General features: G+C 45.2%; 1 protein-coding gene across 2 annotated transcripts in view; it reads right to left on the bottom strand.

The window, feature by feature from the left end:
- DOCK8 (dedicator of cytokinesis 8) overlaps positions 1 to 27,716 on the bottom strand; it is a 458,638-nt gene that overhangs the window by 358,150 nt on the left and 72,772 nt on the right. For both annotated transcript variants that reach the window (XM_063913931.1, XM_063913933.1), the window contains exon 3: positions 8,502 to 8,677. In XM_063913931.1, coding sequence (XP_063770001.1) covers positions 8,502 to 8,677 — 176 coding nt within the window. The remainder of the gene's footprint in view (positions 1 to 8,501; positions 8,678 to 27,716) is intronic.

Raw genomic sequence — 27,716 nt, 5'->3', positions numbered from 1 at the left:
CGTACTAAGCGGATTTTCACTGCGATGCGATGAAAAATACCGAGCGAACAACTCGGAATGAGGGCCAAGGTATTTTATTCTGCATTGGAGTGACTGCTGCCTCTCTAGATTTTAATAACTGGCCTCTATCCATCCCCAGGACTTTGGCCTTGGTACACATGAGCTCCGTCCACTCATAACCCCTTGCTTTAAACCGCCGGGCCATTTCGCTAATCTCAGCCTCTGTATTAACAATATTGTCTGAGATTCTGTGAACCCTAAGAAATTGGGAGTAAGGGAGGCTATACTTCATGGAGGGCGGATGAAAACTTGCAGCATGCAGAAGTGTGTTTCTGTCCGTCGGTTTTTTGAAAAGATTAGTATGTACCCGACCATCTTTGATTGAAATGGTGACATCTAAATAGTTTACCTCTTGAACACTGCTAATGGCTGTGAATTTAATATTAGGATCCATTTGATTGATCCGTACTAGAGTCATCTCAAATTCCTCCTGCGTGCCTGACCAAATCAAAAACAGATCATCTATGTATCGAACGAAAAATAATATTTTGCCCGAAACATAGGGATCTGTAAAAAAGATATCCCTTTCTACTTCGAACATGAAGCAGTTCGCAAAGGCAGGGGATGCACAACTACCCATCGCGCATCCCTGCCTCTGTTCGAACCACTTACCGTCGAACAAAAAATAATTGCGGTTAAGGGTCAATTTGAGTAATTCTAGAAAAAAAGTTAAATCCGGCCCACAATAAGCTGAACTAGTGGACAACAGTCGTCTAGCAGCCTCTACACCTCTATCGTGCGGGATGTTGGTGTAGAGACTTACCACATCTAGAGTGCAAAGTAAACTGTTAATGGGTAATATAGGTAGCTCCGCCAGCCTGTTAATGAAAGTTGTCGTGTCTTTTAAATATGTCGGTTGGATTTGCACCACCGGTTGAAAATAATAATCAATATATTGCGACACCTTATAATATATTGAATCTCTAGCGGAAATAATAGGATGACCCGGTGGCACCCGTGCGTTCTTGTGAATTTTCGGAATCGTGTAGAACACTGGTGCCACCGGGTGGTCCTCTATCAACGCATTCGCCACAGCCTTCGAGATAACATTATCCTCAACTGCTTGAGTCAATATATGGCGAAGCTCATCATTATAGGAAGTGGTGGGATCTCTGCCCAATTGCTTATACACTGCTACCTCACTGAGTTGCCTGTAAGCCTCCTTCCTATATTGATGCACATCCTGAACCACAATTCCCCCTCCCTTATCCGCTGAGCGGATGACAATTTGTTGATCTATACTAAGGGCATGTAACGCTTCCCTCTCTCCCTTAGTAAGATTGTCATGTACATGCTTCTGCTTCTTAACTGATTCCTTAACTTTAGAGCCCAAGTTCCAGTGGAAGGTGGACTCTTACAAAGTCAACAGACGTCTTCGGTTACAGGAGCATTTTGCCCATAGCACTAGTACTGAACGGGAGGAGCATATCCCCAATAAATTGAAACCTAAGTCATGTTTTGATCCTCAGAGCAATAATGCTTCTTTGAAATGTTTTGCTAGGGTCTTGGACTCTAAAGTTAAGGAATCAGTTAAGAAGCAGAAGCATGTACATGACAATCTTACTAAGGGAGAGAGGGAAGCGTTACATACCCTTAGTATAGATCAACAAATTGTCATCCGCTCAGCGGATAAGGGAGGGGGAATTGTGGTTCAGGATGTGCATCAATATAGGAAGGAGGCTTACAGGCAACTCAGTGAGGTAGCAGTGTATAAGCAATTGGGCAGAGATCCCACCACTTCCTATAATGATGAGCTTCGCCATATATTGACTCAAGCAGTTGAGGATAATGTTATCTTGAAGGCTGTGGCGAATGCGTTGATACAGGACCACCCGGTGGCACCAGTGTTCTACACGATTCCGAAAATTCACAAGAACGCACGGGTGCCACCGGGTCGTCCTATTATTTCCGCTAGAGATTCAATATATTATAAGGTGTCGCAATATATTGATTATTATTTTCAACCGGTGGTGCAAATCCAACCGACATATTTAAAAGACACGACAACTTTCATTAACAGGCTGGCGGAGCTACCTATATTACCCATTAACAGTTTACTTTGCACTCTAGATGTGGTAAGTCTCTACACCAACATCCCGCACGATAGAGGTGTAGAGGCTGCTAGACGACTGTTGTCCACTAGTTCAGCTTATTGTGGGCCGGATTTAACTTTTTTTCTAGAATTACTCAAATTGACCCTTAACCGCAATTATTTTTTGTTCGACGGTAAGTGGTTCGAACAGAGGCAGGGATGCGCGATGGGTAGTTGTGCATCCCCTGCCTTTGCGAACTGCTTCATGTTCGAAGTAGAAAGGGATATCTTTTTTACAGATCCCTATGTTTCGGGCAAAATATTATTTTTCGTTCGATACATAGATGATCTGTTTTTGATTTGGTCAGGCACGCAGGAGGAATTTGAGATGACTCTAGTACGGATCAATCAAATGGATCCTAATATTAAATTCACAGCCATTAGCAGTGTTCAAGAGGTAAACTATTTAGATGTCACCATTTCAATCAAAGATGGTCGGGTACATACTAATCTTTTCAAAAAACCGACGGACAGAAACACACTTCTGCATGCTGCAAGTTTTCATCCGCCCTCCATGAAGTATAGCCTCCCTTACTCCCAATTTCTTAGGGTTCACAGAATCTCAGACAATATTGTTAATACAGAGGCTGAGATTAACGAAATGGCCCGGCGGTTTAAAGCAAGGGGTTATGAGTGGACGGAGCTCATGCGTACCAAGGCCAAAGTCCTGGGGATGGATAGAGGCCAGTTATTAAAATCTAGAGAGGCAGCAGTCACTCCAATGCAGAATAAAATACCTTTTGTGCAGAAGTGGTCCACGGTCAGTAAGGAGGTAAAACAACATGTAAAAGACAGCTGGCCCGTTATCACAACAGATAAAGAGCTAGGCACTTTAAATGATAAATCATTACTGCAGAGTTACACGAGGAATAAAAATTTGAGAGATTTATTAGTACATAATGATATTTCCAATTACAAGGTTACCCCCCCTAAGACATTCCTCAGCAAGAAGCCTGGTTGCTACCGATGCATTGGCTGCACTACGTGCAGCTATATGGAGGCAGGTCCAGGTTTCTCGCATCCTCAGACAGGCAGATTCATTAAAATCAATAAGATCTTGACTTGTACAGATTCGTTTGTAATATACTTCATCCGCTGCCCCTGCGGATTGTTTTACGTGGGGAAGACAGTGAGACAATTCCGGGAGAGAATGGCCATGCATAGGTCGGCTATAAGAGCGGCCTTGGGTGGTGAAAGTCATGCGCAACCAGTAGCGCGCCATTTTGCCAGGTTTAAACACAATCTATCATGCCTGAAATATAAGATCATAGATCAGGAACCTGAGAAATTAAGAGGGGGTAATAGAGAGAAATTGTTATTACAACGTGAGGCGAGATGGATTCATTTTCTTAACACTCTATCGCCCGGGGGGTTAAATGAACAAATGCCTTTGAATTGTTTTTATAGATAGATCATGTCTGTTTGTCCAGCTTGTTAGATTAGTGAGAAATCTAAACGCCATATGTGTAGTGACAATAATGTAATGAGACCAGATTTGCCATATAATGTTAGCAAGAATAGGGATATTTAGTTAATATGTTTGATATAGGATATACAATGATATGGTAAGGTCAATGCCACTTGTAGTGTAAAAAATTTTTTTGGGTCGATACATTGCTGTATAGTACCAGAATCAGCATCTTGGTCACTATTATAGTCGAAGATATTCAGTATATTGGTGGCATCCATGCGGGATTATGCTTATGTTATGTCTATGTAACACGTTGTCATATTTTGTTTATTGGTTCCCTAGGTAACCGTGGCCGGGCAGGAGGAGTAAACGCGTCCCTCAGTCAGAGCGTGGTGACGTCAACTAGCCGCTGCCGACGCGCAGGATGGAGGGTGGTGCATGGCGCGAGGCAGCAGGTGAGACAAACACATGCGATTGGGGTTGAACAGCGTCATCTCCCCTCGCCAGCGCACCGGACCAGGGAGGAGTGGTCATTAGGTATGGGGTAAGGTATAAATGTTTGCTTTATGTATGTATATGTTTGGTCTGACGAAAGCTAGAATATAGCTGAAACGTTACCAGAGCTCAGTCTCTCTCGTTTTTTCTTTCCGCTGTGACAAGTCCTCGTGAGTGCCACCCGTCTTTGAATGATTTATATATATTTATATATATATATATATACATACATACATACATACATACACACACACAGTATATACCATGAAATGTACATGTTAGTTATAGAATATTAGCACAGACTACCCAGGGCCCAAAGAGTAGATCGCAAACCTGAAGAGAAAAAAAAATAAAAATAGAAAATTAAGTACAATATAAAGCATTGGTAGTGAAAATCCAGCGTGGCTCCACTTGTATAGTTTCTACTCAATCGCTGATAGTTCATTTACAAATTTGTTTTGTATCCAAAGAAAATTCCATAGTGTAGAGAATCATTTAGGCCTCTGGGCCATAAAGTGTCCAGTTTGTTAATCTACATGGCCTCCCTACGCACATATATATGTAGGCTTACCATATTATCCCTTTATACCGGGACAGGATGCTCATGGATTACACAGGTTCTGTGGCTGATTAAAACCAGGTGATGTGCAGGCTTGATGTCAGCCAGCCACAGAACCTATATATAAAATCCTGCATAGTCCCTGCTGCATGGATATTTTTTGCCATTTGATAATTGTTTTATACAATAAGATACTTTTTTGCTACCGTCTTCCTCCCATATTTGCTGATAGATTGTCACTGAATTTTTTCACATGGCTACATCATCATTTTGTGACACTGTGAAAGGTTTGCCGAGTGGCCAAAACCCATTTAATCACTTAACTAAACTCAAAAAAACTATATTACATATTGTGGTGAGGGGGCTTGTGTCTCACCACAATTGCCCATATTTCTGTGGGATCAGCACTATTTAACAAAAAGGAAAACAAAAAAACTGCACATTCTGCACCTGCAGTGGAGATTTCTAATTCCGGGCAAACTGAATTGCACAGCTGCAAGTGGAGAACCAGAAGTCTGGGTTTTCCAGCCCACCCAGAGACAGCAGGAAGTCAGGTGCAGGAGAGGGTTTTAAAACTTTCAAACACCTACAGTGCATTACGCTGATGCCTGTTAGTGGCCAGTGAGCAGGCAACAGTTTGTAGCGCCAGGGACTGTGGACGTTGGGTGTGCCAGGAGAGCATGGCATGTGCGGCTGCAAGCCACTGCAGGGAACAAGTGCTAGGACCTTTTATGTTCATTTGTTTATTTTCTGTATGTACCTGTGTGACCAGGCCCAAGCCTGTGCATGCTGTTCTACAGTAACTGATGCCAGTAAAGATCCTGTGGTTGTAACCGGAAAACCTGCCTGAGAGTCCTTATTTCAAGTACCCGTTTTAGAATATGCAAATGATCCAATTAGACTTGCTGTGGAATAACATTTGTACTGAACTATTTTATGAAGGAAGATTTGGGGTAAAGAGGATTTGTTAGCCACATGTGTGCCTTGTTTTCTACCACAGCAATCGTGAAACTGTATGTTCCTCAGTTGTAACTGACAGTCAGGAATGGATTCAGTATGATAGACCGACGCCGGGATCCTGACAGCCGGAATACCAGCTGCGCTCGCCATGCTTTGGGCCCGGTGGTGACCTTTGGTCACAACTGGGTTATATTCCTCCTCGGGTGGTATATTCCTCCTCGGGAAGACATCGTTTAACACTGTTCTGCATTGGTTTTTACTCTTTTGCATGGTTTTACATTGTTCTGCATTGGTTTCCATTATTTTGCCTTGTTTCACATTGCTGCGTATCGTTTCCCATTGTTCTGCATTGGTCTTCATTGTTTTGACTTGTTTCACATTGGTGCGTATCGTTTCCCATTGTTCTGCATTGGTCTTCATTATTTTGCCTTGTTTCATATTGCTGCATATCGTTTCACATTGTTCTGCATTGGTCTTCATTATTTTGACTTGTTTCATATTGGTGCGTATCATTTCACATTGTTCTGCATTGTTTCACACTGTAATGTGTATTGTTTTGCACTGTCATCGGGCCTCCCCCATTACAGGTAGGCTGCAGGTAGAGCACCGCCTGGGATGCTGTTGATGGTTTATTCCAGGTGCCAAGATCAGGGCCCCCCGACCATCAAGGGGACAAGCAGATGTCCAGGTTGTCCCTCGAAGTCCTAGGACCGCAAGTCGGCTGGAGGGTGTGAGATTGTTTCTGGGACCATCGTCGGCCTAAAGGTAAGAGCCAGTGGAGGGTGAGGTGAGTAGCCGCCCGTGCCTGCACGATAACCAGCGCGTACCCACACCCCTTCCAGTCCTCTTACAGCTACACAAGTTCAAGCATGCACAGACTGTAAAATCTGGGACATAGAGCCCCACAAAAGCTGAGGACCCAGAAGTTCTTGTGATATTAAACATGTACCTGTTTAGCTCTATTAGGAGGGGTTCACTCACTAGCTCATCTATTTCCCACCCCAAAAAGGCTCCAGCTTAGGTATTTGCATCTTGGTCTGAAATCCCACAAATGGCAGCACAGTATTTTCCACATCCCATATAGGAAAATGGGAACATGAGTATATGCTTAGCAGATAAAATACACAAAACTAAATATTCTGAATATTTGCTGATTTTGCAGTGAGTAAATAACCTATAATATATGATTTGCATTTGTTATACAACATCTTAAAAGGAACTAGACTTGCAACAAATAAGATATTTTTGGACACTTAGTGGTCATTAGTTGTTGATAGTTGCTAATTAGTAGTTGGTGGTCACTAATAAGCCAAGTGAAGGGTTGGATGGTGCATGTGTTGGTATTTGCATGATATGGAGATGCATTTATTAAAAAAAGATGTGTAGCCCTGAAAATTGTCATTCCTTATTACTAGGCTCCGGATTTTCGGGATCTAAAAGAACTAAAAAAAGCATCCCCTTTTTATACATTACGGCAGACAGCGTCCCCTTTATACACATTACGGCAGGCAGCGTCCCTATTTTACACATTACGGCAGACAGCGTCCATATTTTACACATTACGGCAGACAGAGTCCCCATGCAAATGGATGTATTTTTTCTCTTCATAAAACGTAATTTTGTAATTTACTAACCAGAGGATGTCCTCCTCCATCAACTATCAGCTCCTCGCTCGCTGTGCAGCGTTAGAGCAGTGCGCAGGGCAGTGTAGGAGAGTCTCTGTGTAAGCCGGGAGAGATGTCTGATGTCATCACGTCTCTCCCAAATTGCAGGGGGGCCGAGCCGGCGTTAAGGGCTGGGGCAGTTAGCAGAGGCAGACAGTGTTCACAGCGCTTCCGCTAGGCCAGCTCCCGGATCCTTTACAGCAGCAGCAGCGGCGGTGGGTGATGGTAGACAGGCGGCACCGTCAGCGGGACTCAGGCGGTGCCGTCAGCGGGACACAGGTGGCGCCGCCGCCGGCAGTGAGGGTGTGCACTACACGGGAGTCTGGAGATAGCGGCCGTGCAGGTGTGCTGCCAGATGGTGCGTCCTCAGTGGAGGTGCAATCCAAATTTTGATCCGATTGTTCATTTGTGTGTTATCGTTTACGCAACGCAAGCCACGCATCGGTAATGACATCATTATGTCAACCCCCTTTTCATCCCCTTAGGGGAGGTTTATTAGAAATCTAATTACGTCATCTTTTTATTTCTCACCTGAAGAATACCTACCGTATGTTAAATTTCAGCTTCCTAAAATTGGGAAGTAAGAGATTTAGTGATGAGTCAGTGAGTGAGTGGGTGAGTGCTTTCGCATTTATACAGTGTGTGTGTATATATATATATATATATATATATAGAGAGAGAGAGAGAGAGAGAGAGAGAGAGAGAGAGAGAGAGAGAGAGAGAGAGAGAGAGAGAGGTGTGTGTCCTGCTACTTCCTTGCAGCAAAATTGGTGGGTATGAGCGTACACACACGCCAGCGATCCATTCACTTCTATAAGAAAGCTGCGGCTGTGAATGTAATATAAATCTTAGGTGCCAGCAGTCACGCTGCATACGCTACATAGCAAGGCTGTCTCTGGACACATCTGTATATATGAATTACTTATGAAAACTACTCATTACACACATTTCCACAGTAAATTTATATAATTTCAACTTAAGTAACAGAATTTGGTCTTTTTAGGTTATAACAGTCAAAATACAGTAGGTCATTTTACGTACTATCACCCAGATTAGGTAAGATTATAGGTCCTGTAGAATTTAACGTCTTTAACGTGGTTTAACATCTTATTGAGAATAAGGGTAATGTGCAATCATTTTAATTAGAACTGCATACTGTACATGTGGATCTTGGAGTTTAAGATGCTAATCTCTGCTCTAGAAATGAGTTTTTTTTAGATACCGTAAAAGAATGTTTGGAAACAATAGTAGTATACATACCCTTCTTCAGGCAGTGATGGCTGCAGTGTCCTACAGTCTTTGAGCTTGTACACAAGATCCAGATCATCCTCAGGGAAATCGCCAAGCTCTTGAAAAAGTTCATGACCGTGGCTATTGAGATGTGTCATCAGAAAGTTCTCAATATCTACTGGATCTACTGCGTCATAAAACGGAGGCTGCAGAAATAAAAGTCACTTGTTATTGCAAATTATTCAGCCCATCAAGTGATAACAGCTGCTGTCATGAAATGACATCTGCACATCATTATACTACAATGATACCCATACAATGTAAGTGTGTGAAAATTCATGTCAAGCAGCACGATAATGCCTGAATTTAGAATCTGCTGATCACATGCAAGTTATAAATATGACTGTGCTGTTCCAAATAGCTTATCAAAAGGATCACCCTAATATCACCTCATCCGTTTTCATATAATTTACTCATTTATCTTTATTCATTCATTGCATCCATCAAACATACAATATTTCAGCTAGGCAATGCCACCAATGTCCATTGACTACAATCCCCCTTTTACACAGGAGATGCTCTCTCACCATCAGTCACCACTACAAAGCTCTCCACAAGGGTTATTAGGGTTTGAACTTATATTGTATTTTCCCATAAAAGGGCAGCAGGTGACCATACACTGGGCATTTTGCTGGTGAATTTGTGTAAGGCAAGCGTGGTGTTTAAGTTTGTGCAGACATAAATTAAACCTTCATTTTACATTGATCATTAAAAAAAAAAACACTGATATGCATTTAATTATTTAGTGCTTTTAAATGCTCCTCTTCATAAAATATATAATAAAGAGTTTGAAAACAGATGCTAACAGAAGAAAAAGTGGTACTGGGGATGAGTTCCTAAAGATGGGGACACTAGAAAAGACACAAAATTCCCAGAGGCAAATACTCTAAACTGGGAAATAAGAACTGATGAGTAACATGAGTAATCCCAGTCTGAAAATAACGTTTTTTTATATTAAAGAAAAAGTACAATCTGCACTAATTAGTAAACCGGATAGTTACTTTCAGGTATATGAAATAGTGTATGCTACCACATACAGTAGTTATATATATTTTTATTTATTTTCCGGAATACATCAAATATATCTACTACTGAATGTTTATACAGTATGTAAATCGATTAGCACTATGAAATATAATCCACAACTAATAAAATATGTCTGCAAGTTTAGTATAAGTGAACAAGACACATATACACACATATAACAAACACAATAACACACACATAAACACACACATATTTACACACAGAGAGAGAGAGAGAGAGAGAGAGAGAGAGAGAGAGAGAATGAGAGTGTAGGCTCCTCTTATTAAAGTTCCATGTGTCACAAAAGGTAATGTTAACATAAAAGCGACACATTCTGTGCAACGGAGATGCAGACATACCTCTCTGAGAAGCCACTTATATGGACACAGACCTACTGTACACCGGTTATCTTTCAAAATGGCTGCTACAGGAAACACATTGTAATACTGCATTGCAAAGCGGTGGTTTGAAAAACACCACAAGCTAGCCGAGAAAGGAAGCAAACCTCCTACTGCAACATCTGTTTCAGGAAGTGACTAAAATGACATCAGATTTAACAAAATGTTAACAAAAATTCTTTCTTCTAGAAGGAAGGCTCAGGTAATTGTAGCTAAATAGATTTAATAACACTTACTATTAAATGCCTTCATAATTTTCAGCATTACAGCATGTAATCGGTCTAATGCAAGTTTCCCAAGTAGGACATATTTAATAAAAATATTCATATAGATTAGACAGATGTATGTTCCAAAAGTCCTTTAGTGGCTTAATGGTCTAAAAACTGCCCCTCATTGGGCTTGAATATTACGTATAAATTTGTATTTTCCTGTTAAAGAGACGACCTGTAATTGGTCTTATTTACCGCAGATAATCAATCCTGTTGCTCTCCTGGGGCAAGAGCCCCCCACCCCCACCCCACACACACACCTTAGTTGTTTAACTGTAACATCTTCCTGGTTGAGGTGTCGGATGGAAGCGCAAAATGCCTGTTAGCTGTCATCGCTGTCAGACTCAAAATAGCTAAGGCTCCATTGATTATTTAGATTCTGGACACGAATGCATGACTAAAACTCTAGAACAGCGGTGGCCAACCTGTGGCTCTTGAGCCGCATGCGGCTCTTTCTTTATTCAACTGTGACTCCTGACACTCGAAGTCACGTGACCACAACAAATCCGGAAACTGCTGCACTCCAGCCAGACAGGCAGCACCACTATGGGGACTCAGAACTGAGGGAGCCAGATACTAGAGGTGAGACACCCACTGGCAAACGGGTATGGGTCATTAGGTCGACAAGACTTAGGTCGACAGTCATTAGGTCGACCACTATTGTTGGTCCACATGGTCATTAGGTAGACATGTACAAGGTCGACATGGAAAAAGGTCGACATGAGGTTTTTTTTTTAGTTTTTTTTGGGTGTAGTTTTTTTGTAAAGTGACGGGGAACCCCAATTAGTGTACGGCTTCGCTCGCCATGCTTTGGGCAAGGTGCCTCGCTCCGGTACTGCTGCTCTCGGCACAGGTTACCGTTCCCAATTGTAGTCCACGTGGATTGTAAACTATGAAAAAGTAAAAAAAAAATAAGAATTTACTCACCGGTAATTCTATTTCTCGTAGTCCGTAGTGGATGCTGGGAACTCCGTAAGGACCATGGGGAATAGCGGGCTCCGAAGGAGGCTGGGCACTCTAGAAAGATTTATGACTACCTGGTGTGCACTGGCTCCTCCCACTATGACCCTCCTCCAAGCCTCAGTTAGGACACTGTGCCCGGACGAGCAGACATAATAAGGAAGGATTTTGAATCCCGGGTAAGACTCTTACCAGCCACACCAATCACACCGTACAACTCGTGATACTATATCCAGTTTGACAGTATGAAAACAACTGAGCCTCTCAACAGATGGCTCAACAATAACCCTTTAGTTAACAATAACTATTTACAAGTATTGCAGACAATCCGCACTTGGGATGGGCGCCCAGCATCCACTACGGACTACGAGAAAGAGAATTACCGGTGAGTAAATTCTTATTTTCTCTAACGTCCTAGTGGATGCTGGGAACTCCGTAAGGACCATGGGGATTATACCAAAGCTCCCAAACGGGCGGGAGAGTGCGGATGACTCTGTAGCACCGAATGAGAGAACTCCAGGTCCTCCTCAGCCAGGGTATCAAATTTGTAGAATTTTGCAAACGTGTTTGCCCCTGACTAAGTAGCTGCTCGGCAAAGTTGTAAAGCCGAGACCCCTCGGGCAGCCGCCCAAGATGAGCCCACCTTCCTTGTGGAATGGGCATTTACAGATTTTGACTGTGGTATGCCTGCCACAGAATGTGCAAGCTGAATTGTACTACAAATCCAGCGAGCAATAGACTGCTTAGAAGCAGGAGCACCCAGCTTGTTGGGTGCATACAGGATAAACAGCGAGTCAGAGTTTCTGACTCCAGCCGTCCTGGAAACATATATTTTCAGGGCCCTGACAACGTCTAGCAACTTGGAGTGCTCCAATTCACTAGTAGCCGCCGGCACCACAATAGGCTGGTTCAGGTGAAACGCTGACACCACCTTGGGAAGAAATTGGGGACGAGTCCTCAATTCTGCCCTATTCATATGGAAAATCAGATAAGGGCTTTTACATGATAAAGCCGCCAATTCTGACACTCGCCTGGCTGAAGCCAAGGCCAATAACATGACCACTTTCCACGTGAGATATTTCAGATCCACGGTTTTAGTGGCTCAAACCAATGTGATTTTAAGAAAACTCAACACCACGTTGAGATCCCAAGGTGCCACAGGGGGCACAAACGGGGGCTGAATATGCAGCACTCCTTTCACAATGCCTGAACTTCAGGTACTGAAGCTAATTCTTTTTGAAAGAAAATCGACAGAGCCGAGATCTGTACTTTAATGAAGCCTAGACTTAGGCCCATATTCACTCCTGCTTGCAGGAAATGTAGAAATCGACCTAGTGGAAATTCCTCTGTTGGGGCCTTTTTGGCCTCACACCATGCAACATATTCCCGCCACATGCGGTGATAATGCTTTGCCGTAACATCTTTCCTGGCTTTAATAAGCGCAGGAATGACTTCTTCCGGAATACCCTTTTCCTTCAGGATCCGGCGCTCAATCGCCATGCCGTCAAACGCAGCCGCGGTAAGTCTTGGAACAGACAGGGCCCCTGCTGAAGCAGGTCCTGTCTGAGCGGCAGAGGCCATGGGTCCTCTGATATCATTTCCTGAAGTTCCGGGTACCAAGCCCTTCTTGGCCAATCCGGAACCACGAGTATCGTTCTTACTCCTCGCCATCTTATTATTCTCAGTACCTTTGGTATGAGAGGCAGAGTAGGGAACACATAAACCGACTGGTACACCCACGGTGTCACTAGAGCGTCCACAGCTATCGCCTGAGGGTCCCTTGACCTGGCGCAATATCTCTTTAGCTTTTTGTTGAGGCGGGACGCCATCATGTCCACCTGTGGCCTTTCCCAACGGTTTACCAACAGCAGGAAGACTTCTGGATGAAGTCCCCACTCTCCCGGGTGTAGGTCGTGTCTGCTGAGGAAGTCTGCTTCCCAGTTGTCCACTCCCGGAAAGAACACTGCTGACAGTGCTAGTACGTGATTTTCCGCCCATCGGAGAATCCTTGTGGCTTCTGCCATTGCCATCCTGCTTCTTGTGCCGCCCTGTCGGGTCACATGGGCGACTGCCGTGATGTTGTCTGACTGTATCAGTACCGGCTGGTTTTGAAGCAGGGGTCTTGCCTGACCTAGGGCATTGTAAATGGCCCTCAGTTCCAGAATTTATGTGTAGGGAAGTCTCCTGACTTGACCATAGGCCCTGGAAGTTTCTTCCCTGTGTGACTGCTCCCCAGCCTTGAAGGCTGGCATCCGTGGTCACCAGGACCCAGTCCTGTATGCCGAAACTGCGGCCCTCTAGAAGATGAGCACCCTGCATCCACCACAGTAGAGACACCCTGGTCCTTGGAGACAGGGTTATCATTTGATGCATTTGAAGATGCGATCCCGACCACTTATCAAAGAGGTCTCACGGGAAGGTCCTCGCATGGAACCTGCCGAATGGAATTGCTTCGTATGAAGCCACCATTTTTCCCAGGACTCGTGTGCAACGATGCACCGATACCCTTTTTGGTTTTAGGAGGTCTCTGACTAGAGATGACAGCTCCTTGGCTTTCTCCTGCGGGAGAAACACTTTTTTCTGTTCTGTGTCCAAAATCATCCCCAGGAACAGTAAGCGAGTGGAAGGAACCAGCTGTGACTTTGGAATGTTCAGAATCCAGCCATGCTGTTGTAGCACCTCCTGAGATAGTGCTACTCCGACCAGTAACTGCTCCCTGGACCTTGCCTTTATAAGGAGATCATCCAAGTATGGGATAAATAAAAACTCCCTTTTTTTTTTTTTTTTTTTTGAAGGAGTATCATCATTTCTGCCATTACCTTGGTAAACACCCTCGGTGCCGTGGACAGTCCAAACGGTAGTGTCTGGAATTGGTAATGGCAATCCTGTACCACAATCTGAGGTACTCCTGGTGAGGAAGGTAAATAGGGACATGCAGGTAAGCATCCTTGATGTCCAGGGATACCATGTAATCCCCCTCGTCCAGGCTTGCAATAACCGCCCTGAGCGATTCCATCTTGAACTTTGTTATGTAAGTGTTCAAGGATTTCCATTTTAAAATGGGTCTCACCGAACCGGCTGGTTTCGGTACCACAAACAGTGTGGAATAGTAACCCCGTCCTTGTTGAAGTAGGGGCACCTTGACTATCACCTGCTGGGTATACAGCTTGTGAATTGCCTCTAGCACAGCCTCCCTGCCTGAGGGAGTTGTCGGCAAGGCAGATTTGAGTAAACGGCGGGGGGGAGACGCCTCGACTTCCAGCTTGTACCCCTGAGATACTACTTGAAGGATCCAGGGATCCACCTGTGAGCGAGCCCACTGATCGCTGAAATTTTTGAGGCGGCCCTCCCCCGTACCTGGCTACGCCTGTGGAGCCCCCGCGTCATGCGGTGGACTCAGAGGAAGCAGGGGAAGAATTTTGATTCTGGGGACTGGCTGCTGGTGCAGCATTTTCCCTCTTCCCTTTTTTGAAGCCGAAAGGACTGTACCCGATAATACAGTGCGTTTCTTAGGCTGTGAGGAAACCTGAGGTAAAATATTTTCATCCCAGCTGTTGCTGTGGATACGAGGTCCCAGAGACCATCCCCAACCAATTCCTCACCCTTATAAGGCTCTATGTGCCTTTTAAAGTCAGCATCACCTGTCCAGTGTCGGGTCTCCAATACCCTCCTGACAGAATGGACATTGCAATAATTCAGGATGCCAGCCGGCAAAATATTCCTCTGTGCATCCCTCATATATAAGACGACGTCTTATGTTCGCAAAATAGTATCCCTGTTTGAAAGGGGTACAGACCACGCTGCAGCAGTCTGCAGGTCTCAGTCTAGTACCTGAGTGTGTAATTACAGACTTCAGGATAGCCTCCTGCTATTTATCAGCAGGTACCTTCAAAGTGGCCGTATCCTAAGACGGCAGTGCCACCTTGACAAACGTGTGAGCGCCTTATCCACCCTAGGGGATATCTCCCAGCGTAACTTATCCTCTGGCGGGAAAGGGTACGCCATCAGTAACTTGTTAAAAATTACCAGTTTCTTATCGGGGAAACCCACGCTTTTTCACACTTCATTCACTCATTTGATGGGGGAACAAAACACTGCCTGCTTTTTCTCCCCACACATAAAACCCTTTGTTTTTAGTGGTACTTGGGTTAATGTCAGAAATGTGTAACACATTTTATATTGCCGGGATCATGTAACGGATGTTCCTAGTGGATTGTGTATATGTCTCAACCTCGTCGACACTGGAGTCAGACTCCGTGTCGACATCTGTGTCTGCCATCTGAGGGAGCGTTGATGGCCTTTGAGACGTCTGGGCAGGCGCGGGCTGAGAAGCCGGCTGTCCCATAGCTGTTACGTCATCCAGCCTTTTATGTAAGGAGTTGACACTGTCGGTTAATACCTTCCACCTATCCATCCACTCTGGTGTCGGCCCACAGGGGCGACATCTCATTTATCGGCAACTGCTCCACCTCCACATAAGTCTCCTCATCAAACATGTCGACACAGCCGTACCGACACACCGCACACACACAAGGAATGCTTCAATGAGGACAGGACCCACAAAAGCCCTTTGGGGGGACAGAGTGAGAGTATGCCAGCACACACCAGAGCGCTATATAATGCAGGGACTAACTGAGTTATGTCCCCTATAGCTGCTTTTATATAATTTATACTGCGCCTAAATTTAGTGCCCCCCCTCTCTGTTTTAACCCTGTTCTGTAGTGTAGACTGCAGGGGAGAGCCAGGGAGCTTCCCTCCAACGGAGCTGTGAGGGAAAAATGGCGCCAGTGTGCTGAGGAGATAGGCTCCGCCCCTTTTTCGCTGACTTTTCTCCCGCATTTTTATGGAATCTGGCAGGGGTTAATATACATCCATATAGCCCTGGGGGTTATATGTGATGTATTTTTGCCAGCCAAGGTGTTTATATTGCTGCTCAGGGCGCCCCCCCCCCCCCCCCCCAGCGCCCTGCACCCATCAGTGACCGGAGTGTGTGGTGTGCATGAGGAGCAATGGCGCACAGCTGCAGTGCTGTGCGCTACCTTGGTGAAGACTGATGTCTTCTGCCGCCGTTTTTCCGGATCTCTTCTTGCTTCTGGCTCTGTAAGGGGGACGGCGGCGCGGCTCCGGGACCGAACACCAAGGACTGGGCCTGCGGTCGATCCCTCTGGAGCTAATGGTGTCCAGTAGCCTAAGAAGCCCAATCCGGCTGCAAGCAGGCGAGTTCGCTTCTTCTCCCCTTAGTCCCTCGCTGCAGTGAGCCTGTTGCCAGCAGGTCTCACTGAAAATAGAAAAACCTAAATCTATACTTTCTTTCTAAGGGCTCAGGAGAGCCCCTAGTGTGCATCCAACCTCGGCCGGGCACAAGATCTAACTGAGGTTTGGAGGAGGGTCATAGTGGGAGGAGCCAGTGCACACCAGGTAGTCATAAATCTTTCTAGAGTGCCCAGCCTCCTTCGGAGCCCGCTATTCCCCATGGTCCTTACGGAGTTCCCAGCATCCACTAGGGCGTTAGAGAAATTAAGAAAATGTGAAAAACTCATGTCGACCATTTTCCATGTCGACCTAGTGACCATGTTGACCTAATACATGTTGACCGAATGACTGTCGACCAAAGTCTTGTCGACCTAATGACTATCCCCTGGCACACAGAGGACACATAAGGGGCTGCTGAAATGGCACGAGATGTGTGTGTGGGGAAGGGGGGGTGCTGTAGTGACACATGGGGGAGCTGGCTGGAATGACACAGCAGGGTACTGGCTGGAGTGACCCATGGGGGAGCTGGAGTGTATCATGTGAATCTGGCTTTTTCAGTATATTTTATGTGGATCTTTCTTTCTCAATTATTTTATGTGCAAGTGGCTTTTCAAATATATGTGATGTTGGATCTGGCTTTAAAAATGTATTTTATGTGGCTCTGGCTTTTTAAATGTCTTTATTACCAGGGGCATGGCCTAGCAGGCACAAGGCCACACCCCATTTTTGCATGTGCGCTTTCGGCTCGATGTCAGCTCTTTGACGTGCCTAACAAGATTTTTTGGGTCTTTGACTCTGACTGGTTGGCCACCCCTGCTCTAGAAGAATCAGACTTCAATCACCTCCAGGTAAATCACAGATACTATTTAGTGGACCCGGACAGCGGTGCCACTGCTCACACACCTAGACAGGAAGTGAGGTTTGGCAAAGTTATGCAACAAACTGCAAAGTGGTTCAGCAAGATACCACCTCAAGTGCTACCTAGCCAAGTTTCTGTGGAGCATGAAAATCGGAGAGAAAAATCCTTTTGAAGCTGTCCTTGCTGAAATCCATTGATTCAAGACTTTGGATATACAGCTCTAAACACTACTTAGTGATTGGTTAAATACAAATTTAAATGCTACAAATAAAAATGTTACAGTTATTTAAGACTTGGTATGACGGAGGTCTAAAATATATACATCATTTTCTAAACGTTGAGACTTTGGCCCTACTCACACATTCGCAGGTTATGGCACGTGTCCCGTCTCTACAAATCCCATTTTTTCCCTTTCTTCATGCATGCAGCTATGTGCAGAAGGTCCTATCTTTGCTATCTCCACAGGATACCTCACATACCATGGACAAAACATTACGTCTCACTCCAAATAGTAATTTCCCTACGGCACTCATACACTCACATTCACGCACCTTACTAAACATAGAATCTGGCTCAGTGGGTCTCCTGAAATGGAAAATGGAATTCCCAGATCTCACTTTGAAACTGATTTTAGAGGCCAATGCATATTTAGATAAAACATTGGGCTCAGTCTCATACTCAGAAATGCATCAAAAAATCCTGCACAGAGCCTATGTCACCCCCAAGCTACGATATCTTATAGGAGCCTCCCCTTCGTCTCACTGCTTCAAGTGCACTGCACCGGAAGCAGATCTTGTATACTGTCTGTGGTCTTGCCCTAAGGTGCAGGCACTTCAATCGTACATTGTGACAGATCTACAGTTACAATTCACAATTACAAAGACATGGGCATTTTGGGGTATATACCCGAAACCCACGACCAACAGATTATCCAAAGGGCAACGCATTTTATTAATTAAACTGGCAGCCGCCACTAAGAAGACGATCCTCTCCCAATGGATCTCCACTGACCCCATTCCCATTTCATTATTACACCCTAGGACAGGGGTGGCCAACCAGTCAGAGACAAAGAGCCAAGAAATCTTGTTAGGTACATCAAAGAGCCGACTTCGAGCTGAAGGGTCACTTGCAAAAATGGGGTGTAACCTTGTGCCTGCTAGGCCACGCCCCTGGTATAAAATACATTGAAAAAGCCAGATCCAACATAAAATACAATGAAAGAGCCACTTCTACATCAAATAATTGAAAAAGCCAGATCCGCATAAAATATATTGAAAAGCCAGATTCACATAATACACTTCAGTTCCCCCATGTGTCACTCCAGCCAGTACTCGCCTGTGTCACTCCAGCCAGCACCCGCCTGTGTCACTCCAGCCAGCACCCGCCTGTGTCACTCCAGCCAGCTCCCTCCTGTGTCACTCCAGCCAGCTCCCCCATGTGTATTTGGCTCCCTCAGTTCTCAGTCTACGTAGTGCTGCTGCATGTCTGGCTGGAGTGCAGCAGTTTACAGATCTTTTGTGGTCAGTGACTTTGAGTGTTGGGAGCCACATTTGAATGAAGAAAGAGCCGCATGTGGCTCAAGAGCCACGCGTTGGCCACCACTGCCCTAGGATCTCACACCTCTTTTACCTAGACTGGACCAATACTGCTTTACAGAAGGATAAGTTGACTGAAAAATACTTCCAAATTTGGCTACCCTATGTTCAAATACTTCCCCCCGGTTATAAAAGAGGCCCTACGGAAATGTTTTAAAGACACTAAATGGTACTTATTAGAGACCCTTGACACTGTGGCCCCCTTTTGATTACAAGATTCCCTGCTGTTTACATACCCCATTTTGTTCTTTTATTGCTACGACGTTTGTCTATTTCCTCTAATGTTCAGCTTTGATATTGCTTAGGGCTTATTTGGAGTACCCATACTATTACTGTATGTATTTACTGACTTTTGTACACAATGCATGTCGTTCTTATTTTGACTTGTCATTATTCCGCTTGTCAATAAAAATTATTAAAAAAATATATATATATACAAATGTTACAGTTTTATTAGGAAGATGAATTGAAACAGGTGTGGATTAAAAATTTACAGTATATAGACAGTCACTCTATCACCAGATGGCCGACTGTCAATAGGTCGACAGGGTCAAAAGGTTGACAGGTAACTGCTCACGATGTTGTTTTTTGTTATTATATTATAACCCTAAATCTTCCTCTAGTGTGTAACCCTGACCCTTCCCTGGTGCCTAACCGTAATCGTCCCTTTCCGCAGCCTAACGATAACACTCCGCCAAGTGCCTAACCCTAACTGTCCCCTCCGGCAACCTTACCCTAAAAAGTATGAAAAACCATGTGTCGACATTTTTTGTGTCAACCTTTTGAACTTGTCGGTCTAAGTCCACGTTGACAATTTAACTGTCCATTCTTTGATACTGTCTACCAACTGGTGTCGACCTACTGACTATCAATTAACTGTTTATATTCCATCCGGATACCACTGAAACACAGTTAATGGCATGATGACAAAAAGAAAGAAATCATACATAAAAACCCCAAATACTTCAACTGCAAAGTACCTATAAAGCCCTTGAAGAAATGTATGTATTTATATTCCAAAGTTGGATCATTATAAAATCAATATGATTGCATACATGCTACTAATTGCAATGTCTGTAGCTGTTTAAAACAGGCTGTGTTTATGTAAATTTACATCTACTAATCTGCGGAGGCACATGCATTCTGGCGGCTGGGATCCCAGCTGTCATGATCCCGACAGCGGGATTCTGGCCACCAGTATGCTGGCAGCGGGGCAAGCGCTAGAAAGACCCTTGCAGGCTCGCTGCACTCGCCACGCCGCAGGCACAGTAGCTTGCTGCGCTCGCCACGGTAATCCGGCAGCGGCATTTCACTGCCTGTCGGGATTCTGGCGTCGGCACTGTGACTGCTGGGATCCTGACAGGCGGTCTCGTTGATTGCCTCCAGCATACTGTATGTCTCCGTTCACACTAGTCCCCACTGTCTAAACCTTGGAATAAATTGTTCACAGTGAAATTGTTGGGAACACGTTAGCGCAAGTGAGCGCAGAAGTTACAGAATATGTTAATATGGTGCCATATACCTATGAAAAAACGATGTATAAAATTAAATGAATGAACATCATGTTAAAAATAGTATGTGACGCACTTTAAAGTAGTATGATGCACAAAGCACCTACCTAAATTTACATTAGTATGCTACTAGAGAACATACTATAATATCATGTACTGTATATATAACTAAATACAGTTAAATATATAACTTGCGTAAATAAAATACATAAATACAATTAAATATGTAACACACAGAGGCGTCACCAACGCCTTGCACACCCGGTGTGGCGCCTGCATAAAAGGGGCGTGGCTTCACGAAGGGGCGTGGCTTTGATTCCCGACCCCCGTTTTTCGTCACTTGGGGGGTTCGGGAGGTGCGTGCTGCCTCTCGTGGAGTGCTGTATGTGCAGTGCCGGCTCCTGCTCAGTGACAGTAGCAGAGTGCTGCACACAATGTAACAGTGCAGCACTCTGCTCCTGTCACTGAGCAGGCGCAAGTATTTTGGTGTCACCCCTCGGCTGGTCACACCCCGCCACTGGTAACACACACACGGATATGTAAAAAAAAAAAAAAGAGTATTCTTAGCAATACACTGTAGCATAGAAGTGAATACTTAGCATACATACTATGATAAAGCTTCTATATGACACATATGTAAATATTTAACATGCTGGCTAAAATAAAACAGGGCCATAACTAAGGGTGTATGAGCACTGACGCCGCACAGAGGATCTGATTCAGTAAGGATTGCAAATTCTGCTAAGTAGAAGAATTTTCAATACTTGATCACATGCAGGGGGCCGCCCATCGCAGGGCAAGGCAGCTCAGTATGCTACTAGCCGGCCCACCCCTTGACCACGATAAAATTGTGGTCGCACCGCAATTTCAGCTTGATCGCAAAAAATAAGGTAGCCTCCAGCCGGCGCCATTTTAGTGATTGCAGGGGCTGCATGTGACATCATGCAGCCACCCCGATCACGCACCATCATGCCCACTGTTTGCCTGTCGCTGCCCAATGGTTTACAAAACAATCCATTGGTTGTAGGGCTGCACAGACGCAAGACCCATTCTGTGTATGTTGCTTGCAGCCACCTGTCAATGCAGCATGATTGATGGGTCTAGGGTTTGCGTTGTCAGATGCAGACTTACTGGACCTGGGTGTCAGGATCCGATGGTCAGCCTGAGTAAGCTTCAGTTTACGCAGGCTGACCACTGCTTAAAACATTGCGGCTCATCATCGTGATGGTGATACGAGGCTGCGTCCTCAGACCCAGCACTCAAATCTCGCAAATGCATGCAGGAGGCATCTATTTCTCACAGACTCCTCCTGCTGCATTTGAATTTTAATTGAATGGAATTGCACAGCTGCTTCCTTGCTGCTGTGCAATTCATTACAAACATGACTTAGGTCCAGAGTACCTACACGTCGCCCTCATTTTGTAGGTGTGCCAAGGCAAGGCTGTGCATCTTTGGACACAGATTTCCTAGCCCTGGCAGATGAGTTACGGTGGCCAGTCTAAGTAAGTTGAAACTTACTCAGATGACCATGGGCTACTACTATCGAGACCAATGGTCGTGAGGGCTGTATCTTCAGATGCAGCACTCACATCAGTGCTGAATGCAGGAGGCTTCATTTACCTACTATCGCCTCCTGCTGCATTAGAATATTTGAGCAATGCTGCTGCCTCCAAAGATACAGCAGCGATGCACACTGCGTCCATCTCTGAATCAGGCCCATTGTCCTTCCTGGGATAAGAAAACAACACACATTCCAAGTCAACTGTCATGTTACAGGCTTTGTTTATAAAATGACAGTTAAGCCCAGTACTCACGGGCCGATGCAGGAGAGATGTGTGCTGAGCGAACCGCTCAGCACACATCTCTCCTGCCGCTCAGCACAGCGCGATCTGTGCTGAGCGTGCGGGGGGAGACGGGGGGCCGCTCATTTCACCCAGCGGGTGAAGTGAGCTACCCGCTAGATTGGCCTGCATGCAGGCCAATCTAGCAGCAGCGATAGCGATGTGCGGGGCCGCGCATCGCTATCGCCGAGGGGGCTACACACGGAGCGATCATGCCGATATTCTAAGCAATCTAGTCAGATTGCTTAGAATATCGCTCCGTGAGTACCCCCCTTAAGGATCTGATTGTTTGGTTCTTTATCGCTCTCCACTTTATTACTTTTTAAGGCTTAATACATTTGGTCCTTGTGCACTGTGTGGGTGGGACAGCATGCACCTGCGTGACCTACACGTCGTGCTGCTGCGTCTCCATTTGTATTTCATGGCCCAGGCCCCGTCTGAGCCGTCTGGAAGAGCCCACTGCTGTACGGGCAAGTAGCTAGCACTGGCTGCAGTGGACATTGTGCAGCTGGGGGTTGCTGCCAGGCTTGCTGAGCCATCAGTCATTGCGCTCCAGTAGCTGTTGCACTGTGCACCCTAAGAGGTGGCGCCCCTGTATGCCCACTTCACTGGAATGGCCCTCTAGCCAGTACAGTAGCCAGCACTGTATATAATAAAACTGACTGCTGATAAAAATTATGTCATAACTTTGGCATGTACTGAGAGTTTATATGAACTCTGACCCCTCCTACCTGTGTCAGCGGTCACTTCCATAACACACTTTTACAGTCTCCCAGAGCTGTATTAAGGGTTTTGGGGGCACTTAAAACATGAAGGCCCCCAGAGTCACACACAAAGTCACACATAAATATATATCAATTATTATTATAATACCCTAAGAAATCCTATCTGTATCATGTGCAGCAGGAGCCAGGGTGTGCGCTCAATGGGGGTAATTCCAAGTTGATCGCAGCAGGAATTTTGTCAGCAATTGGGCAAAACTATGTGCACTGCAGGGGAGGCAGATATAACATGTGTAGAGAGTTAGATTTGGGTGGGAGGTTTTATTCTGTGCAGGGTAAATACTGGCTGCTTTATTTTTACACTGCAATTTAGATTCCAGATTGAACACGCCCCACCCAAATCTAACTCTCTCTGCAAATGTTATATCTGCCACACCTGCAGTGCACATGATTTTGCCCAACTGTTAAAAAATTTCCTGCTGCGATCAACTTGGAATTACCCCCAATGACAGCGACAAAAGAGCCTGGACAGAACAGCTGAAGAGGAGGAACACTGCCTTCTCTGGGGACGGGGTAAGCAATACAGTGGGGAGGAAACAGACTGAAGTCCTGGGTCCAATATTGCATGCCCTGTCACCAGTCACATAGTTTCTGAGTATGAAAAGACACAATTTGTCCATGAGTTCAACCTATATTTGGTCTCCTATGCTGTATTATTTTTTAGGACTAATGTTGTCTGTTGCTAATGTCGGCCATTGTGTTTATTCCTTGTTCCTCTTTTTTATTAACTATAGTGCGTGACTACGCACCATAACCCTGTATATTGTCGTCAGTTAGGAATTTATGTAGTCCACTGTTAAAATTGTTGACTGAGTCTGCCATTACTACTCCCTCAGGCAGGGAATTCCAAACTCGTATTGTCCTTACTGTGAAAAAACCTTTTCGCCTCTTTGTGCGAGATCTCCTCTCCTCTAACCTAAGCGAGTGTCCACGAGTCCTCTGCGTTGATCTTACCAAAAACAGATCCCCCTGCAAGCTCTGTATATTGTCCCCTTATATATTTGTAAATGTTGATCATGTCCCCTCGTAGTCTCCTGTTTTCCAGTGTGAACATGCCAAGCCTTGCAGGCCTTTTCTCGTATTCCAGCGTCTCCATGCCCTTAATTAGTTTGGTCGAACGCCTCTGAACCTTTTCTAGCTCCAGGATATCCTTTTTGTAGTATGGTGCCCAAAATTGTGCACAGTATTCAAGATGTGGCCTCACTAGTGATTTATATAATGGAAGTATAACACTCTCATCCCTTGCATCAATTCCCCGCTTTATGCATGCTAATATCTTATTAGCCTTCTTTGCTGTCATCCTACTTTGGGTACTGCTGCTTAGTTTGCTATCTATGTGGGTGGTAGTCATGTGACCGCCGGTCGGCTGACCGACAGTCACATGACCTCCTCCGTGAGCCAGACGGCTCACTATCCCGATGGTCGGCATGCCGACCAACAGGGACTATTTCCACTCGTGGGTGTCCACGACACCCATAGAGTGGGAATAGAACCCGTGGCGACCGCAGGTCGCCACCGAGCCCGCAGCGTGGCGAGCGCAGCGAGCCCGCAAGGGGCTTGCTGCACTCACCCCTCCCCGCCGGGATCCCGGCGTCGGTATGCTGCCGGGATCCCGGCGTCGGTAAGGTGACCGGCGGTCAGGAGACCGCTGGTCACCCGTACTACACCCATCTATGTGACCACCTAAGTCTTTTTCTAGTACAGAATCCCTTAATTTTACCCCATTTAGTATGTAGGTGTTATTTTTGTTCTTGCTACCAAAGTGCATTACCTTACACTTGTCTGTATTGAAACTCATTCTCCATTTTGCTGCCCAAGCTTCCAGTTTAGCTAAGTCGCTCTGGAGATACTCAGCATCTCTCTCCGTATATATAACCTTACACAATTTGGTATCATCTGCAAAAATTGACACCATGCTCTCTAGATCTACTCCAAGATTGTTAATGATTTGTAGTGCACTCATATAATTTATATGCTAACATACAGTTGTAGCAAGCTAACAGAAATGTCACTCATACAACAGAACACAACTTAATTTTACATAGTAACACATAACCTTATGTATTTACAAAGGTAACAACTAAGTTAGATCAGCAAGGAAAGCTTTCTGAGAAGGTAGTGCACTGGCTTGGCCACTAGACCAGCTGAATAAGTCATTCATATGCGCACGCCCCAGGCTCTATTCCCACTCTATGGGTGTCGTGGACACCCACGAGTGGGAATAGCCCTGATGCGCCGGTATTCCGACTGTTGGCATGGTCAGCCGTCAGGATTCCAGCGTCGGTATCCTGACCACCGGGATCCCGACAGCCAGCAAATTAACTGCGTCCCATATCTGGTGTGGAATAAACCAATATATACTACTACATATACATCAGCCAAAAAATGTAAAGCAAAATAGTAATTACCTTACATTTTTTTTAAATTACGAATTGTCATTCCCAAAGTTTTCCATGTGTGATCAATTCAAACCCCAGGCCTGGTTATCCCCAGTCATTTAAAATAAGAGGCCAACGCTAAACCCCCTTTCCACATTAAAAATCACACCCCAGATCTGACCTCCTGATTTAAAATCAGACCCCAGATCTTACCTCCTGAGTTAAAATCAGACCCAGATCTGACGCCCCACTCTCCTCATTCAAAATGAGACAACAGATCTGCTTCTCCTCATATTTAATATTAGACTGCAGACCTATCACCTCCCCCTTTTCATAAAAACATACTACAAATTTGGATTACCCCAGCCTTACCCATTAATAATGAGACCTCATATCTAATTAAATTGCTCACAACTTCAGAGGTCCCTCATCGTCTCTTGATGCCTTAACAGCATCTTGCACTTCTCTGATTGGTGAATTGCCAAAGACATTTACCAATCATCATTCAATCAGCAGTTTGCTTGGTATGACAAAACCACACAATTGGTGGCAATTAATTTATATAGGATACATTTTTTTATTAAAATGTTTAAAATAGGACTTCTGGTGGGTGGACCCTGAATTGCGGCCGCATTTTAGAAGGGCTCCCGAGTCTCCTGTGGAAATCACCCCACGGACGAGACCCGAACGGCGCTTGCACTTACCCGTCTGGTGCAGCGCTGAGAACGGGATATCGCAGGGAAGGTGCTGAGGTAATCGCCGGCCCCCTGCAAGCTTACACTGCCGAAGTCGGGCCTGGCGGCTCGGACGCAGGAGCTTCTCATAGCGGGCGCCATCTTGAAAGGTCACCCTCGGCCGCACAGCCCAGCTCACGTAGCCCTGCTGGGGAATTAGGAGGCGCAGCAGCAAGCAACCGCTCTCACAGTGGGGACAGGAGGAAAGCCTCCCCTGGAGCTGCACATAAGCTCCATGAGTGCAGTCACAGCAGTGCACTTGTAAGATAAGCGGCAATACTGGATCCTGGTGTTTAAGGACAGTAGTGGATACATTCTACTTTATACAATAAATACCTACTTCTCACCTCTTCTCAGTTTCTTAAAACTCCCTAAGTGCTTGAGAGGGCTCTACATGGGGATATAGTTTCTTATATAAAATACTACTGGCATTCTTACACACAAGATAGGAAGTCTGTTATTCCCTCACTGCCTGCTACAACTGTGCCCAGTCAGAAGCTAATACAGATCCTCTTGTGGCTGCTCTCCTATATTACAAGAAGGAGCATCTGTCACAGAATACTTGTGCACTTATCCCCCTTTTTCTTTCTTTTTTTTTTTTTGGTCCATTTCATTTATATGGATAAATATATGGCTAAACAACAGAAGTCTGGCAAAGGGAATGCTGTGGTGAGAACCAGGGCTAATCCACCTGCTGGCACGAGTCCCTCCTCGTCACCCGGGAGGGATGTTGTCATGGAAGGGATTAACGACCCTGGCAAATTCAGCTCGGCGGCCATAGCCAAAGCACAAGAAATCTCTGATTTACTCTCGCCCCTTCTGGATAAAAAAATTAGCGGGACTCAAAGAATCCATTGATTCGGCTATGTCACAACTCAAGGAACATAACAACCGCCTAGAGGAAGCAGAACACCGTATTTCTACTGTAGAAGACGAGCTTTTAGCGGCTCAAGCGGTTATCAAGTCTCATGAGTCGACGCTCACGGCAGTGCAGGAAAAATTAGAGGACCTAGAAAATCGCAATCGCAGAAGTAATTTGCGCATAATTGGTCTACCGGAAACGGTCAAAAATGCAGATCTCATGGCTCTGGTGACAATTTGGCTGCCGATCGAATTGGGCTACACTCCTGATTCGGGCGCTGTCTTGGTGGAAAGGGTCCACAGGATTGGGCCAGATCGCTCAAATGATCAACGTAGACCACGACCAGTAATACTGAAGTTTCTTAACTACACTGATAAAGTGCGCATTCTTGACGCATACCGGAAACACAGAGATTTGAACTACAAAGGAAACAGACTATTACTTTTTCAAGACTTCTCATACCAAGTAGCCATGAAAAGGAGAGAATATACCCCTATTTGTACACTTCTTTTTGAGGCTGGACTGCGTTTTGCCCTCCTTTACCCGGCTAAACTCCGAGTGTCTTACGCTGGAAAACAACATTTCTTTGATTCTCCACAGTCTGCGAAAATGTTTGTGGACTCCATCCCTGCAACTTCGGCGTCTGCTGCTGATGTCACAGAGTAAATGACGCGAATATATCTGCAACTACCTGTTATTACGCTTATTATGCCTAAT

This window comes from Pseudophryne corroboree, chromosome 1 (genome assembly GCF_028390025.1).
Source record: "Pseudophryne corroboree isolate aPseCor3 chromosome 1, aPseCor3.hap2, whole genome shotgun sequence".
In the NCBI taxonomy this organism is placed as follows: Eukaryota; Metazoa; Chordata; class Amphibia; order Anura; family Myobatrachidae; genus Pseudophryne; species Pseudophryne corroboree.
Note: the sequence above shows the minus strand (reverse complement) of the source record. Positions and strands in the feature narration are given on the sequence as shown.